This window comes from Strigops habroptila, chromosome 5 (assembly GCF_004027225.2).
Source record: "Strigops habroptila isolate Jane chromosome 5, bStrHab1.2.pri, whole genome shotgun sequence".
Classification (NCBI taxonomy): Eukaryota; Metazoa; Chordata; class Aves; order Psittaciformes; family Psittacidae; genus Strigops; species Strigops habroptila.
Window position 1 is genome coordinate 82,994,840 of NC_044281.2, and position 16,860 is coordinate 83,011,699.

At 44.1% G+C, this 16,860-nt stretch overlaps 1 protein-coding gene across 3 annotated transcripts in view; it reads left to right on the plus strand.

Annotated features, from left to right (window-relative positions):
- Window positions 1-14,568, plus strand: part of INPP5A (inositol polyphosphate-5-phosphatase A) — a 222,461-nt gene extending 207,893 nt beyond the window's left edge. For 2 of the 3 annotated variants that reach the window (XM_030486241.1, XM_030486239.1), the window contains exons 13-16: window positions 7,126-7,237; window positions 11,491-11,559; window positions 12,809-12,896; window positions 12,992-14,568. In XM_030486241.1, the coding sequence (XP_030342101.1) occupies window positions 7,126-7,237; window positions 11,491-11,559; window positions 12,809-12,889 (262 nt within the window). In that variant the 3' untranslated portion in view covers window positions 12,890-12,896; window positions 12,992-14,568. The remainder of the gene's footprint in view (window positions 1-7,125; window positions 7,238-11,490; window positions 11,560-12,808; window positions 12,897-12,991) is intronic. The other variant, XM_030486240.1, reaches the window with a different exon arrangement.
- Window positions 14,569-16,860: the final 2,292 nt, after the last annotated feature.

Here is a 16,860-nt window from a genome sequence, read left to right on the forward strand (position 1 = left end):
ATAGGCTAACATTATTCATAATTACATTTATCCACTTGTAATATTAGTGTATTACATACACTTAGTGGAGTACAGCATTATTGTTATTAAACCAATAGAGCTTGTCATTGACTGTCCACTCGCTGAGGCATTGCTGCTGCTGAATAACTGATTTCTGTCAGCTGGCCTCTCCACAATGCTCATATCGAGCACACAGGGTGATAGCCAGTTGCTCTTGATGCCCCTCGACAGATGGATACCCCCCAGAGGGGCACCAACGGCTGGCAGGGTGCTGCAGGCTCTGCCCATGTTCACGGGATGTTTGTGATGGGCAAGAGGAGATTTCCTCTGTGGGGAGGGTTCTGGGGGAAAGGAGAAGGAAAAGGCTCTGCTTTTCTTGGTTTTATCTGGAAAAGGTCAGAGTTACACTGGTGGTACAGAAATGTTAACTCTGAAGCATGTCATAGACATGTATTTTCCAAAGAAGTATGTTCAGCCAAAAAGCAATACGCCTGACATAAATCCATAGAAAAGATCCAGAGAAAACGCTGTGTGGTTACCCTTGGTTTGTGTTGTGCACAGAGTTATGGCCCCCAGTCCTGTTTTCCCTCTGTCCCCTTTGCTGCTGTCACCTTTGGCTGTTGGTGTGGTCACCATGGTGTTAGTGTAGCTTTTGCAAGGAGCAGCTGTTCAGCACATTGTGCTTTAACTGTTGTGTTTGCAGGACTGTTTACCCTCCTCATTTGCTTTAAGTGAGCCACACATTGTGGCAGTTGGCTGGCAGAGCACTGTGAGGGCTTGTTAGTATGTTGGTACTTTTGAAGCAGCTAATTTAATCCAAACAGCAACGTGTCTTATTGCTTAGCTTTAACTATCTGCTGCCGAAGCTGAGCATATGAAGATAAATTACATGGGGTCATTTGTTAGGGAGAGAACTAGGGAACCCAAATCTCCCTTCCAGATTCAGGGAAATATAAAATGATCATTCAGTTTTGAGGGAGAAATGAGTGATCTGGAAGCTGACAAAAATGCGATGTCATACCTCAATTGGTCAAATGACATTTTCTTGAAATCACACTCATGAACCAGCTCACACTAATGCTGAGCTGGGACCTTGTCAATTAAAAAGGCAAAAATATTTTTATCTATATCTTTGGCCTTACAACTTTCAAAGCACCCAAAGCTTGAACAGGCAGCCTACATTGGCTGTCCTTGCTTCTGGTAAAAGCATCTTAGACAATCTGAAAATGTGTCAGAGCTAAAGGTAAATAGGTCCAACATTTTCTGGCAAAATACAAAAATAGTAAATAATTTTCTGATGACAAGTGGTTGGGATGTTTCCCCTTTTGAAGTTCTCTTTGAATATTGTATGTAAATAGAAAGAATTAAAAGGTAGAGAAGGTTTAGTAAATGTGAGGACTCATACCTGAGTTCAAACCAGACCAAATCAAGCTGTCTCAGCTCTTCCCATGAAGAGCTCAGTTTTCATTGATCTTTATAATCCCAAATCTCAAATATTTTGTGTTAGAAGCAGTTCAGAGATGAAAATGTGGGGACATTTAATAGATGAGAACAAGTGGTCTTTGAGTAGGAGGTTATTTCTGCTCCCTGAAACACAATAGTTTGCGTAAACATCTGTATGTCGATCTAGGCAGGGGATGCGGTTTTTCAGGAGGACCTGTATTGTACTAAAGAAGATTACACAGCTGAATTTTTCCTACTGCTGGCTAGTGCATGCTGTCACGCTCCCTGCAGCACTCCTGGGGTGCCTTGCCCATAGGAAGCAGGATCCCTCAGGCGACACAAGGGGCCTGGCAGCAGCGGGGCATGGTCAGTGTGCATAATGCCGAGCTGGCAGGCAGAGCTGTGCATGAGACGGCCTTGAAAGGTACCAGCAACCCAGGGTGAATTCGCTGTTTTCTGTTAGAAAGTACATTTCACCCATCTTAGTAGCACATTTCATCCATTCTTGCACAAGGCAAGAGTTCATTAGGAGCATTTCTCCTGGCCGGAGATGCCAGTTAATATGTTTATATACATGGCATTGTTCGCTAGTGTTTCAAGTCCAGACCCTGCTAATGGGATGGTTTGTGATGTCAGGAGACCTTCCACCCTGCAGGAAGTATTTCTGTGAGGGTGTCCAACCATCTTTGACAATCCCTGCCAGCAGCAGGAGCGCAGGGATATTAGCGATGCTCTTACGGTTTATTTTCCCTAAACAGTTGCCAAGTAGCTCTCATCCTTATTAACTGTAATACCAGTAGTTCATTGGACAGCCTGCTCCTTATCCAGAGTTAGGTCACAATTCCTCAAAGTGTTTGGTTAAATTTCTACGACGTTGGGCATTATATTAATGATGTTGCTTTAACTAGTGCCTTTCGGACATTTTATTCAGAAAACCCACCTGGCATTAATCCTGGTTAAGTAAAATGAGTGCAACTGAAACAGACGTTTGTGAAATAAGGTGCACAAGCAGCTGGAGAAGCATCTTGAGGAAAAATAAATCCTGAACAACTGGAGGTAAATCATACAAGCCTCTCACTTGGCTGCTCCAGCTCCAGAACTGCTGCCTCTCCCATCATCCAGAGGCATATACAGTCAAATATATTTTGCATAACTCTTGCATAACTGCCGGCATACACCAAGAATAACAGAATGGTTTTGCTATTAGTTGTTCAGCTACCATAAGAGGTTAAGGTCCTAAATTTTGACTTTAACACTGTTTTAAACAGGGCAGAAAAGTTGTTTCACATGGAATTCTTCATTTCTCCATTTGTGTTTTCAAATATGTATAATACAATGTTTGTGTGTGTGTGTGTGTGTGTGTGTTTTAAAAAAAAAAGGTCAGTAACTGTACTGAATACTAAAGGTAGGAAGTGTGTACAGTCTTATCTATAGCACCTATATGTGTTAGCATTGTATCTATTTATCATTTCTGTTTCAGGGGTACCTAGAGGCCTCTATCTATTGTCATCATTTTTACATGAGCACTCGCTATTCTTTCTCAGGATCACTGTTTTCTGTACATTGCACAAGATAGATTGTGATTGAGGCAGAATGATGGTAACAGGAGGAAAAAAAGAGACATCCTTTCCTGTCCAGTCCTTGGCCCGGGAGTGCTGGTTCTCCCTTTCTGTCTGCCACAGTCACGGTTCTGATGGTCAAGACTAATAATGCATGCACAGGGAGGTGGCACGATGCTTGCTCTCCAGCAGATTAATACTGGAATTTTTAACTCTGGATTACTTGGTGTAGAGCCCTTAAAATGATCCGTATCAGATCTGCAGTTGTTTTTATCAAGCCTGTAATCGTTTATAATGTTCATCAATCAGAAGATCTGTTAACTAGAATTATTAACCGAGTTTTGAATTAAGAACTCCGAGTTCCTTACTTGCCTGGAAAGAGTGTATTAAAAGAGGCTGCAGATGTCAGCAAAACAGAGCTATTTTAATGCACTTGATAGTAGACAGTCTTATGCTTCACATATTTGGGAAGATGTGTGTTACAAGAACAGTTCTGCTTTTTGCATGCACACAAATTTGAATTTACGTTATTCTTTAAGAGACTGTGCTTTATTTCAAAGAAGCAGGTGAGCAGTGGGGCTGAAAGGAAGGAAAAGAGGGGGTAAATCGTGAAGCCATCCTAGAGAGTACAGAAGGTTAATAGTCAAATAGAAGCGTGTTCTAGCACTCTTGTATCTTGGTTAGCCCATTGAAGTCAGTGGAAATATTTTCCAGTTTCCTGAGTCTGTGCTGTCCAGGCAGTTGTTGTATTGCAGGAGCAAAACAAGTGTCATGTCTTATATCCCGCTTTTCCCAAAATACATGCTTCCCTGTTAGTTGTCCTGTTGAATGCTCCGCAGCCCTCACGGTTGTGGGGCCAAGCTGCCAGCCTTGGGAGATGTCCCTGTGTTTGCAGGGAGTGCAGGAGCAGTGCCAGAGGCTGCATTCTGGTGACAGGCTTTGTGCACAAGACAAACTGAGCCAGGCCATGTGTGGCAGTTCTGAGGCTTCGGGTGTTTTCCTTGTGTCTTTGATTTTTGCAACATCATCTCTCTTATGGCAGCACCAGAAGCATCAGCCTGGCTTCCCCAAAAGCTTCTGCATCTGTCTGTCTCCTTTTTTGCTTCTGTTGACTGGTTTTAAATCCCATCAGCTGGTGGGAAGGCATCCCAATGAAGTAACATCATGTAAGACACCAGAGTATCCATAGGGGAAAAAAACCTTACAAGTGCTCCAACCATATAAAAGCTTCAAAGTTCACAAGAAGATGATACAGTTCTAGAAGCAGTCACGCCATTTTCATTCCATTGTTCACTTAACTACTGAACAGGATGATGGAGATAGCTACTGGAGTGTGTGTTGTGTAAAGTTATTCTGAAATCGCGTACATTTAGCACTATGTTTCATGAAAATTTCTTGGGTGACAGTCCTATTCCAGAAACCTCTAGTACAACTTTTATTTGCAAAAATCTGGTTAAGATAAATGGCGGTTCAGTTTATTATAATAAACTAAACTCTCCTGTCCCCGCAACCTGTTAATCATAGAATCATAGAATCATAGAATCGTAAGGGTTGGAAAGGACCTTAAGATCATCTAGTTCCAACCCCCCTGCCATGGGCAGGGACACCTTGCCCTAAACCATGTGGCTCAAGGCTCTGTCCAACCTGGCCTTGAACACCACCAGGGATGGAGCATCCACAACCTCCCTGGGCAACCCATTCCAGTGCTTCACCAAGTCACAAAGAAGCATCCCTCCCAGCAATTCTAAGTCATGACCACTTTTCCAGCCCATCTACAAAAGAAGCCTGCTTATTCCAAAGTATTTGTGAGCCTTCTAGAGCATGAAGTAGAAGAGAAAATAGTTTTGGGGGCATAGCTAGTTAGGATTTTGTATTACATCTATGTCAGCATTTCACTGAGACTTGCACTAGCCAGAGAGGCAGTGGTGGGGAGGGAGAAGCCTTACTCCTTAGTGTGTGCAGCAAGACAGAGTGCTCCATGCTTCTGGCCTGAAGGAAGGATGCTGCCTTATAAAAAGAAGAGCTTGCCCCACTTTATTGTATTAAATTATCACCTACAGATCATTTTGCCTGGATAACTTTTGCAGCATTTTATTTTCATCTCTGTCCCAGCAGCTAGAAATCTGATTTGTCAAAGATATTTGTAAACTGCAGTAACTTCTTGACTGGGCGATAAGCACTAAAGACCTTGAAAAATTGGCAGAAGTTTTCACCCTGTGAAATGTTAAGATCAATAAGGCAAATTGATAAATACCATTTCATAGAATATGGGCTCTCGGATGAAATGCTCCAACACAGCGCAGTAACAGATCATTCCAGGTACAGAACATCATACTTTAAAAGCCATACAGTTAATGCTGTAAAAGGAAGGATTAGATGAGATGTGATTGATTCTTATACCTTATGTCATAAAAAGTAGCTTCAGCTGTGTGGGCTTCTTGAGTAACTAAAGAAAGAGGTTACCAGAAAAAGTCAACCCTTAAATTGCAGACAAAGAGCTTCTACTACCAGTGGTATTACATCATCAAAGTATTTCACAGACACTCAGAAATAAGCTGTGCTTCTGTACGTCAGTGAAGCAGCAAATTGAATTCTCATAATATGTTTTGAAAATGAGTCTTGTTAGGTTTGATGAGGTGGAAAAGGTACTGAGATCACTGGTTTGTTCCAGTACGTTCAGTGCGCTTTCCTTGGATGTTTGCCATGGCTAATCTTTTTAATGGCAGTGTAGCTTGTAAACCCATTTGGTAGAAAGCTATATGTCTCAGTTTTAGAGCATCCCACGAAGCAGGGTGGTAAATAAGTTTCTCTTCAAGCATGCAAACCCTTTTGTTACAATACCAGAAATGCTTTTTTAACACACGTCAGGAAAACCTCAGTATTTCCTTTATGAATAAAGTGATGAGCAGAACGAAATGCAAATGTCATTTTAAATACACTCAACATACTTATATAGATAATATGCATCAGCCTTATGATGTATTTATCAAGGATAAACTTCAGTTCATTCGGGACCAATATTCAAGAAATTGAGTCACAAACCCCCCGGCTTTCCCCCAAACCGCTCTTTAGCTGCTTCCCCATGCCATTTTGGAAATGGTCTGGGAAAACAGAGGGCCTTGCAGCATGCTGAGCCATCATCACTTTCAAAGTTCTGTCATACTAAACATTTGGATGAAAGGGGGAAAGCATTGGCCTCGGGCTCCCGACAGTTGAACCAGAATTTGCCACTTCAGGTCCTTTAGGTGATTTCAGCCTGTGGACTCACACAGGCATGTTGAGTTAGCTTCAAACTGTTCTGTAGGTTAAACTAAACAGGTTCTGTTGCCTTTTAAAGGTAAGTTATAATGCACTGGAGATCACATAGCCCATTTACAATGACCCCACAGCGTAACTACCATTTAATCAGCTTCTATTCCAGATGCCTTTACAAAACGATTTACATCTTGTTAACACAGTTTCATGTAAAGGTACAGAATCTTATCATTGTCTTTAAACCATATTCCCAATTCCTTGGTTCTGCAGAAATCCCCTGAAGAGCCTGCTTTTGTGTCATACCTTCTCTTCTATCAGGCTCAGAGAACCCATACAGGTGGGGGTTGTATACAGCTGCAGAGATCCCAGTGCTCTGAACTGTTTTCTGATAAAACATTCCTGGATAGCCATCCTTGAGAGAATCCTGCCAAGAAATCACATGAGATGAACTTTTTTTTCCCTAGGTTTCCTGTTTCATCTTCTCTTTATTCATTTTCCATAGTCATAGCCAGCAGACTGCTCTGGACTGGAGTTGTTGAAATGATTTTCATACTTTCACACAGATAAATAGTTTCCTGTCTTTAAACACTCTCACATGCAAAAATGCAAAGTAGGAGGGGAGAGTTCGGAGACTGTATGTGTCTTAACGTGTTGGCCTGAAGAAGGGTGATAGATATAAGAAGAGAAATAGAGAAAGAGCACATGAGAAAGAAAGGGGGAGGAGAAAAGAAGGATGATAAGTATGAGAAGAGTCTAAAAGAGCTGCTTTTTGCCAGTGACATTTTTTAATTGATGTGGTTGGTTGAGCCAGAGGTTTTTGGCTGCTTCCAAGGAGTTGCTGATGGCTGTGATTGTGATTTGTTTGCAGTTACCCATACAGCGAGGACTCCAGCCAGGGAAAGCAGTACATGAATACGAGATGTCCAGCCTGGTGTGACAGAATCCTGATGTCCCACTCAGCCAAGGAGCTCATTCTGAAAGTAAGTACAGACCTGCAGCCGCGCCACGCCTCCACGTGTGTTTATCTTCAGCGGAGGTAGGTAGGGCTGATACACTTCTGGTTGCCCCTGAATTTTCAGTTGCATGTAGCAAACACCAAGCTGGGACAGCTTACCATGGCAGTAATGAACTGTTAGGCGTCCAGTGCCTCCCACCCAAGAATGCGGGTTTGTCCCAGTTCACCCGTTGGCAGTTACCAAAGCACAAGCTGTTACAAACACCTCCTGTGGTACCTGAGCTGCCAGCGCTGGCTGCTGTCGTCTCTCCTGGGTATGTCAGTGCTGCCCTGGGGTGGAGAGCACTGGGAAACTTGCCTCTTTTTAAAAAAGAATAACCAACAATCAAAAACCTCATCACTCCCCAGTCCACTGCGCAGCAGCACAAGCAGCAGTACTGCCCTTGCTAAGGGTTCAGCGCAGACACAGACAGAAGCAGGAGCAGCTGCTGGCTGAGGAGTAATGCTACTGAAAGAAAAATCTGTATGGCAGCAGCTTAAGGGACCTGAGTTATAAGTGTGGTAGATTTAGGTTCCTTCTGTTGCTGATGGTGAGAACTGGATTTCCCAAGAATATGTCAGATCCTAGATAGGCCAAATCTCCTATCACTGTCCCATGAATGAAGGCAGAGTCTCCAGCAGGTAGGCTCCTAACCTTGGTACACTAATTAAGTGCCTAAATTTAGACATTCCATTGGAGCTTTGAAAATACCATTGTACAACATTTTTAGAACCTATAGTTCCTCTTGGGGTTTTAGTGCATAGCAGTACGGTAAACTTGGTGATGCTCTATCTAAGGTTAAGCTTGGTGATGCTCCATCCAAAGTTGATCTAGATAGAGGTCAGGAGCCTTTCAGTTTTCCTTTTTCCTTGTTTTCTCTCTCTCCTGCTTACTCCTCTCTGCTCTCCTCCTTTTCTTGGAAACACTGAACCAAGTCAGCAGTTACATATGCCAGCTCACACTGCCTCTGGTTTTCCTGTGTGCTTGCTCATGGCAGCTGGGGAGCCATCCTGTTTACACTAGCTACTAGTTGTTGTAAGGGACCAAGAACACATCTGGAAATAGTGTATGATATCAGGAGATCTCACCCAGGCCTTTCTGCCCTTAGTTAAGCTTTCCCTCCTGTGCCAGCTGCGGCCACAAGCACGACACGAGGGTGAATGTGCTGTGACCTGCAGTGTTGAGGTTATCCTGCTGACCAGGTTAGCTGACTGACTGATAGAGAACAGACTTGCCAAACCCAAAATTGCCCAAAGCCATACGTCTGTCCATATGTTCCTGGTATAACTAAAGCAGTTTAATGGGAATGAATTGCAGAAAATCATCTTTGCAAAGAAATCCGTATTCTGCAGTTTCATGGCTTGGTTTTTTTTTCTGTTTAGATTAATGAAACCCTTGAAACTTGCTCTCCTGAAGTTTATAACCTTCTGTTTCTCTCTCTCATCAGGGTTATTTATCTCATGATTAGACTGTTTGCTTTGCAGTATATAACTCACTGAAAGGCTGAGAACATTTTTTCCATAGCTACTCAGATTTCCATTCAATGTACTTCCTCACTTATTGTAATGTGTAAGAAGTGTCTGCATGAGAGCTTGAGGTTTCACCCAGAACTTGAGACAATGCCTCTACTACAGTATTTAATTAAAATACCGTGAAGCTGAGAGGAACACAGGCTTTAAATAGTAATGTCAAAATCAGTGTTATCTGATCTTGTTAGACAGAAATATCTTATGAAAAAGTGAGACTTTACCCAAAATATCAAATATAGTACTTGGTGCCCATGAAATTCCTAAAGAACAAAGGTTTAAAACTATGGAAAGAGTGGCCAATGAGGGAAGATTTTTTTTTTTTTAAAGCTATGAATAAGGAAATAGAAGTGTACACAAAGGCTTGAAGAGTGTAAACAGTACAGAGGGAAAGGAATTCTTTCAGATTATCTAGGGGGGTATAACTTCGATATAATGGGAGAAAATTAAACAAAGGAAAACCAACTTAGAGCATTACAGAAACGTGTAACTGTGAGGGCACTCAGCCCAGTTCTTAGTCTCCGTGGACCAGAAGCCCAACAGTTGGATCATTCAAAGTTATGTTTAAAAATGCATATAATATTGTCCGTGCATTTGCAAATTCTGAGCCTGCAGCGTCGGACATCTCCGGAAGCGCGTATGCAAGGTTACAGCTGGGGATGAGGCCACACTGGCACGATGGCTTGCCTCAGGGAGTCTGTACCGAGAAGGGAAACAGCTTACCCAGCTCAAAACCAGGCTGCAGGTCTGGCCCATAAAACTTAATGGAAATATTCAGCAGAAAAGAATGCTGAACTGATAGAAGAAAGGGCAAAATGACCTTACAGGTTTCTGTGGTCCTGCACAGCAGGCAGCGTTTGCCTTGCCTTTGAGAATTTACTCCATTGCAGAGGCTTTGGAGCTTTGAAAGGAACCGTGAAGAAAGTAAAAGCAGATTTTAATTAACTCATTACACTATGGCAAATCCTTCAAATACAAATGTATATGAAATTGTAAAGAATTTTTGGCTGTAGCTAGGTATTGAATATTCTTAGGCAGGTAATTATTTTGCTGTATTCATTTTTCTTACAGGCAAATAAAGAATTTCTTTTTTCTCTTAGCAATTCTATATTTCATTTCAAACAAAACTGTAGTAAATCTGCATTTTAATCCCATGTAAAGAAAGGACAGGGTGCACAAATTGCCACACTGTACAGTGTGCTCAGCTCCACAGTAGGCATTACAGATTGTACAGACATGGGCTGTAAACAGCTTTCATGCAACATCATCTATCATGCCATGGTCGGTTACCTCACCATCATGTTATTTTATGCTTCCTGAGCCCTAAAACACCAAAGGTTGCCCACTGCTAGGGAGCTGCCTTGATGCCTGATAGCATGAAGTAATGAATGCTCAGCCAAGTGTATATTGTTTCTGCTTGTGCACCGCTGTAATTTGTTTATCTGTCTAAAGATTATGCAGTTGAAAATCCACAATTTTATGCTGCCTTTGTAAATTATCAAGTCACTTTTGATGAATGTATCCCCACTTCCGATGCTGGTGGCATTATGATCTTGAAATATTGGAAAGTGCTCATGCATACAATGCAGAAGGTTATGTTTTTATATTTTTGGCAGACAACCGTGCTATAAAGTAAATCTGACCTTAAGCTTCCTTACTGCATTAAAGATAATTCAGTTTTAACTTTATAGTCTTAAATGCTGCTGTTTATACAAAGTTAATGCCCAGTCAAACTTGACTGATTACAGATGAGAAAGTCTTGACTGTTTCATACAAAATAAATTAGTATTGCCAACTGCTTTAAAACACATCTATGATTGTATTAGAGACTTGAGAGTGTGCAAATTGCAGGTGTAATTAGCTCATAGGAATTGTTCAGCATAATAAGAAATTGTCTTGTATGGCAATGGGTTTGTATTTATTCCTGAAGTACTGTGCTAGAGAATCAAAACAGATTCTCGAAATCACATTTATTGCAAGTGGCAGAAAAATGAGTATGTTTTATTATTCATTAAGTTACAAATGCTAAAGAAGTCAGTGCATAAGGATAGAGTTCAACATGGAACAAAGTGAAAGCAATTCATAATGGAGTCTGGAGGAATGTCATCTTTCACTTGCTGGTTTTCTTAAAGTTGATGCTTTTTTTCAGATGAAGAAGTGTGTCTCATAGAAAGGTTAAAGATTATACTCATAAACAGTAAATTCATTCCTCTCTCCGAACATTTAAAATCACCTACATGGTGAAATCAAATGCTCTTAGAAGGCAATGTGGATTGCTTTTAATTTGAAGAACAACATCTATCGCACCTCAGTCGACAAAAACTGTGTGGTGGTGTTAAAAAAGGACTGGCCAAGTGCACGGGCTGCATGTCCCTGACAGAAGGCTGGATGCATCATACCCGAGTCATTCATTTCATCCACTCAAGTGTTAAAATGTCTTGAGGTCCCAGAAGCAAGGAGTAGGTGCAATGACTTCGTGAGTTATTTTGCATGGACAAATTACACAAATGACTGCAAACAGCACTGGATATAAAAACTCATTCTACATGGTCTTTCTCTGGAGAAGCCAAGTGAAGATGTGTTAATGTTGCTTCGCTCAGAAACTGGTTTGAACTATTTGCATAAATCATTTCTGTGTTTCTTTGTGTTTGTGTAATGTGGAGAATGCCTGAACTGACCGGGGGTTTGTTGTGTTTCTGTTTTTTTAACTAGTCAGAAAATGATGAGAAGATAGTAATATATGACCACATTGGGCCTAATGTCTGCATGGGGGATCACAAGGTAAATAAACCAAACTTCTTAGGTTGTATCTTCTAAGTCTTTCTCATTAGGAAGAGGAATGTGTGCACTAGTTTCTGCTAACTCTGTGTTTAAGTTTACTATATCTCTGTCCTATTTTTAATTTAAAGACTTGAAAATGTTTTCAAGTTGAATTCAACTGAAAGCAGACAGTATATTAGAGTAGGCACTTGTATGAAATCAAATAAAGAACAAGATGATGTGCTCTAGGCTGGAAGCACGGTACAATACAAAATGAAGAGGAGCAGCAGCTAGATGTGCACTTACAACTCTTGCTGTAAAACAGAAGTGTTTTCATTGCAATTGAAAACCCAGTTTTCATTGGGTTATCAAAATTGCTTCCGAAGCATAAATTCCATGAAGTTGGTGCCTCGCTGCTCATTAGTAAAACAACATATTGGCAGCTCCGAGACAGAATTTTACAATCTTCTCTGCTGCAGGTACCAGGTGGGAAACCTAGTCAGGAATCCATCAAAACTGAGTATTTGATTTCTTTGAAAAAAGCTGCTCAAGGAGGAGGAGGAAAGCTGTGAAAGCCCATATTAAAACAATATAAGACCTATAAAAACTCATGTAGAAGCTTGTAAACTATATGAGAGCAGTAATGTGTCACACAGCAGTAAGGCTTTTGAATGCTAATTCAGTGACGGATGATGGGTAACCATGTGCATATGCATGTATCCAAATTCACAAATACATGCCTGTATTTACTTTCATGGTTAAGAGCTCTTGTGAGACAGTGGTGGTGTTCTAAGGAAGAATGTGCTTAAGATATTTGTCCAGATACACCCAAGTCAGGTTTTAAACTACAGCAGTTTACTCAGTGCTGCGGTGAGATGGGAAGCTCAGGGCCTCAGCAGCTGCAGGGCATCCAGCTCACAACCAGAAATCTCTTTTCCTTGTCACTAGTGTACCTAATGCAGATCTTTTTAAGCGTGGCACTTGCAGTGGAGCTGATGCAGTCAGTGATAAGGGGGAGTTGTGTCTGGGACCAGAGCCTCTTCCTGTGGAAATCAGGGGCAAATTTCCCTTTAGACTTCAAGGAGAGCAGAGATCTGTAGGGAGATGATGGAGTTATCCTGTGCATTTTGTAGCTAGATTTATCAGAAAAATGCTTGCACTGTTTTGTTCCCAGTCATAGAGGAATTTTTGTTGTGTTTACTGCTGACTGTAAAAACATAATGTTTCCATTTCAAACGTGTAACTTCTATTTTTCCCTGACTTGCTGCAGCCTGTGTTCCTGTCCTTTCGAATAGCTGCTGGGGCAGGTAAACCTATTGCAAATGTGCACAAGTGTTGTGTCGTGCAGTGATGTGGTGGTAAATATCATTTTTTTTTCCTTTACGTTTATATTCTCTACAACATTTCCCCTGTGTTTATTTTTCTTTTTAAAAAACTGCCAATTCTGCAACAGGAAAAAGATGCCAACGGAACGAGAAGATTTTCCGTGAAGCCAGCCTGTAGCAGGAGGGAAGGAGCACGCCGCGAACCGAAACACTTAATCCTAACAGCTGTATTGATAAATCAAGTCCCGAGTGCCACATTTTTAGACTGCTGATCGTACACTATGCTTCAGCATCTGGACTCTGTTCGAGAAAAGCCTCACATACCTCACTGTCTTGTATGTTCATGTGACATCAAGTAGAAACGTGGAATTATTTTTTATATGTATGTCACGATTCTGTTGCCAAAACTCTAAATAGACAGCAGAGATGTTCTGTATTTTAGATTTCATGACTTTCAACTTTTAGTAAGTGTTTGTCAATGTGGAAAAGCATATTATGAACTTCTAAAGGTGTCATGCCTAACATTATATATCTTTACCACTTTGGGGTTTTGTACATTGGATTGTATAGATAGAGCTATCGATGGTTTTAAATGGTATTTTCTTTGTTGACCAAGGCTTATGGTTTGTGTTTTTAGTTTTAGTATTTTTTCATTTTTATAATTTTTTTCTCATGTTATTTACTATACTGCCATGTTACATGGTTTTTGAATCACACAGCAGCTGCTTTCTATACATACATATATGTGTGTGTATATATATGTATGTATGTGTATATATACACAGATATATAAATAATTTATAAACCTGACCAAAACTTACGCTAAATATACTTTCCAATATGAATGCTTGAGAGTGCCATATCAGCAGTTAGTGTCTGAGTCCTAGCAGGTTTAGTTAAGTGTACATCAACAGCCAACATTTATATAATAAATAATATATAGCAGTGCCATCCTGGATACAGATATATATATATAGCATACTATATAGCACATATATTAGCAGTTTCACTTTGTTACTCCTATAATCCCTTCTTTCTATGTAATATTAAGGATTGAATGTGAAGTTCTTAGCTAGGTTTGGGTGTAACTTTCCAGAATTTTGTAAACTGATTTTGTCCGTCTTCTGTTACTGTTTATGGTGCCAAGTATTCTACATTGAAACAATAACAACACGGGAGAAGAGAATAATAGTCTGCTTCAGGTAGCAACTGTATTGGACACAGACTGTAATTATACAGTGTTAAAGGAAAAAAAGACGACTGTAAATTTTCCTGGTTAGTAGCTCGGTGCAGCTACAATATAACCTTGTTACGAACATTTTTCTCCCACCACTATATAAAACATTAAAAGGTGATTAGGGAGTCTGTTGATGAAACACAAATGTATGTTTTATTGATTTAATTTAGAACACTACAGAGTTCATGGACTGCGTGATGGCATTAGATTGATGCTTGATTTTGGTATAAATCACTACCATTGAAAATGATTTGATGTCCGCTTGCAGAGTGTGTTCTCAGCAGTACAAGCTGGGTTTCTGTTAAGTGCTGTTGCCCAGCGGGTGTTGCAGCTCTGTATCGTCGTTGTGCCATGTTGCATTATAACCACACAGTAATTCTATTTAAGCAAGCTCAACTCATGATAACTTCGAAGGCCTTTAGAAACGAGTACTCTGGTTCTCAAGCAATAAAACTAATCATGGTGAATGCAGTTGTGTCTGTCCCTTTAATTTGGGCATTGGGGATTACAGGGAAATTATTAAATAGTCACATTTCTTATTAATGAGTTACCTTTTAATCTCCTGCCAATTAACGGGGGTATTTCTCAGATGAGAACCCGGGTAGCAGAATGCAGCTCGTAGAGTTAATCAAAACACAACACAAACCGAGGAAAAGGCGTTTTGGAGTTTGCATTGAAGCGCTGATGCACGGGTTGTTACTTGATTTTGTGAGCTATTCAGGAGATGCCAGTGCCCAGCAGCTCGATGAATTTGCCACTGTAAGCTCCTTCCTGACTATCTCCGGGTGGAGAAAACCCGCTGCCTGGTCAAGCTCGGGATGGAGCCTCGTTCATAGATAAACTCACCACAGCCGTAGACCGCGAGGCTGTAAATCCGGACCCCGTCCGGCTGCAGGCGCTGGGTGGGGGTGACCTGTCACAATAACTCGAGGAGTCTCAAACTGAACCCGCAGAAACTCGTAAAACACAACTTTGGCGTTGAGCGACCCCCGGGCGGGGCTGCGGGGCCGTTACCGGCAGCGCTCCCGCCCGCAGCCGGGGGGGGCTGCGGCCCCGCGACCGCGATCGGTCTCTGCGCGGCCCCAGGGCCCTACTCCGCGAAAGGCCGAACGGTCATCCCCGAGCGCAGGTGCGGGAGCTCCGCGGGGCGCTTTAATTCCGCTCCCAGGCAGGCGGAGAGCCGCAGGTGTGAGTGATCCGACTTCCAGATGCGGGTGGGCTTTATCTGGTCTTTCCCCCTTAAGCGCCGGGAGACCAGCTCCGGTTCGCCGCTGCGGTTGCAGCGGCCTGTCTCGGAGTGCTCAGAGCCGAAGATCAGTTTATAAACTTGATTTACTCCGTCCGTAACCGCGGTGCAGCTCGAGCGAGGTCCCGCCAGCCCCTGCTCTCAGTGAGTAACGATTTGCAGGACCACCCGTCCCACCCCCCGAACCGAGGATCTGCCCCGACAACAGGCGAGGAGCTGCCCGGATCCGACGGAAACAAAACAGGACGAGCCAGACCAATGGCCCGGGGGGGAGCGGCGCAGACGGGCGGGGGCGCCCGGGCCGGTGGTCCCGGTCCTGGTCGGTGCGGGGGGAGGCGCCGAGCAGAGCCTCTGCTGCCCTTTCCGTTAGCGGGATTTGTCCCGACGCAGGCGGGGGCCGCCGCCCCGCAGCTGCCGGGAGGGAACGTCTCCGTGCGGGGCCGCGGCCCCCGCGCAGCCACCGGGGAGCAGCGGCGGTGGGCACCGGGCCGCACAGCGGGGCTCGCAGCTCCCAGCCCCCGTTGGGCTGGCAGGCAGAGGCCGCAGCCGCCCACGGTGCGGGGAGCCCTGGAGCGCAAACCCGGCCGAGCGCTGTGGAAGGCGGCTGCGGGCAGCACCGGGACTCATAACCGGCCCGCGGTGCCCGGAGCGTGTCACGGCCATCCCCGGGGCCGCTGTCCTCCGCCGGTGGAGCGGGGCCGGCCCGCAGTGCGGCCGTTGCTTTTGTTCAGGCTGCGAAGCAGTAGCTCAGACACGGAAAGAAAAGAATGTCGAATTCATTAAATTAAAATATATGGCTAAAAGGCAGCGCGGCAGCGGAGCGGGCTGGCACCCGCCGGCCTTCCTATATGCCCGCGCAGCTGCGTGGCAGCTCGACGGCTCCGCCGTTACCTGGGTCTCGTTATGGGCATGTCGTGACCGCGCCGGTAGGTGCGGGGCTGCCAGTGCCGGGTGCGGGCCGGGGGCTAGGGGGAGGCGAGGCGGGAGGTCGGTGTTTGCGGACCCCGCCGCCAGATCAGCAGGTTCGCCTCCGGGTTTTTTGCAGCGGCCGCTGTCCGAACAGCGCGGTGGGACGAGTCCCTTCCACGGAGCACAGCGCATCGCCTGCCAGCGGCCACCGAAACGCTTTCGGTGCCGGGAACCGGCGTGGCCACGGCCCCTGCACACGGCAGGTTCGGGGCTGCACGTTCAGTCCCGTGTATCTTCTTCCCGGGGGTGCTCGGGGGGTCCCAGGTCCGCGTTCCAGTGAGGCAGTGCCCGGAGCTCTCCCAGCTCAGCCCACCGACCCCAGCGCATCCTCGTACCCTCGCGGAGCGGCGGTGCCGATGTGAGGGACCTGCCGGGCCCGGGAGCGCCCGGTCACGGCCCCGCCACGGCGGAGGAGCAGGGGAACGCCGGGCCTGCAAGTCAGAGTCTCCAGGAGAGGGCCAGAAACCGCGCGGCCCCGCACTCCTGGAGCCTCCGCTGCTAAGCCCCGCGACCCAAACCGAGGTAATGCGGGAAGAAACACGCTA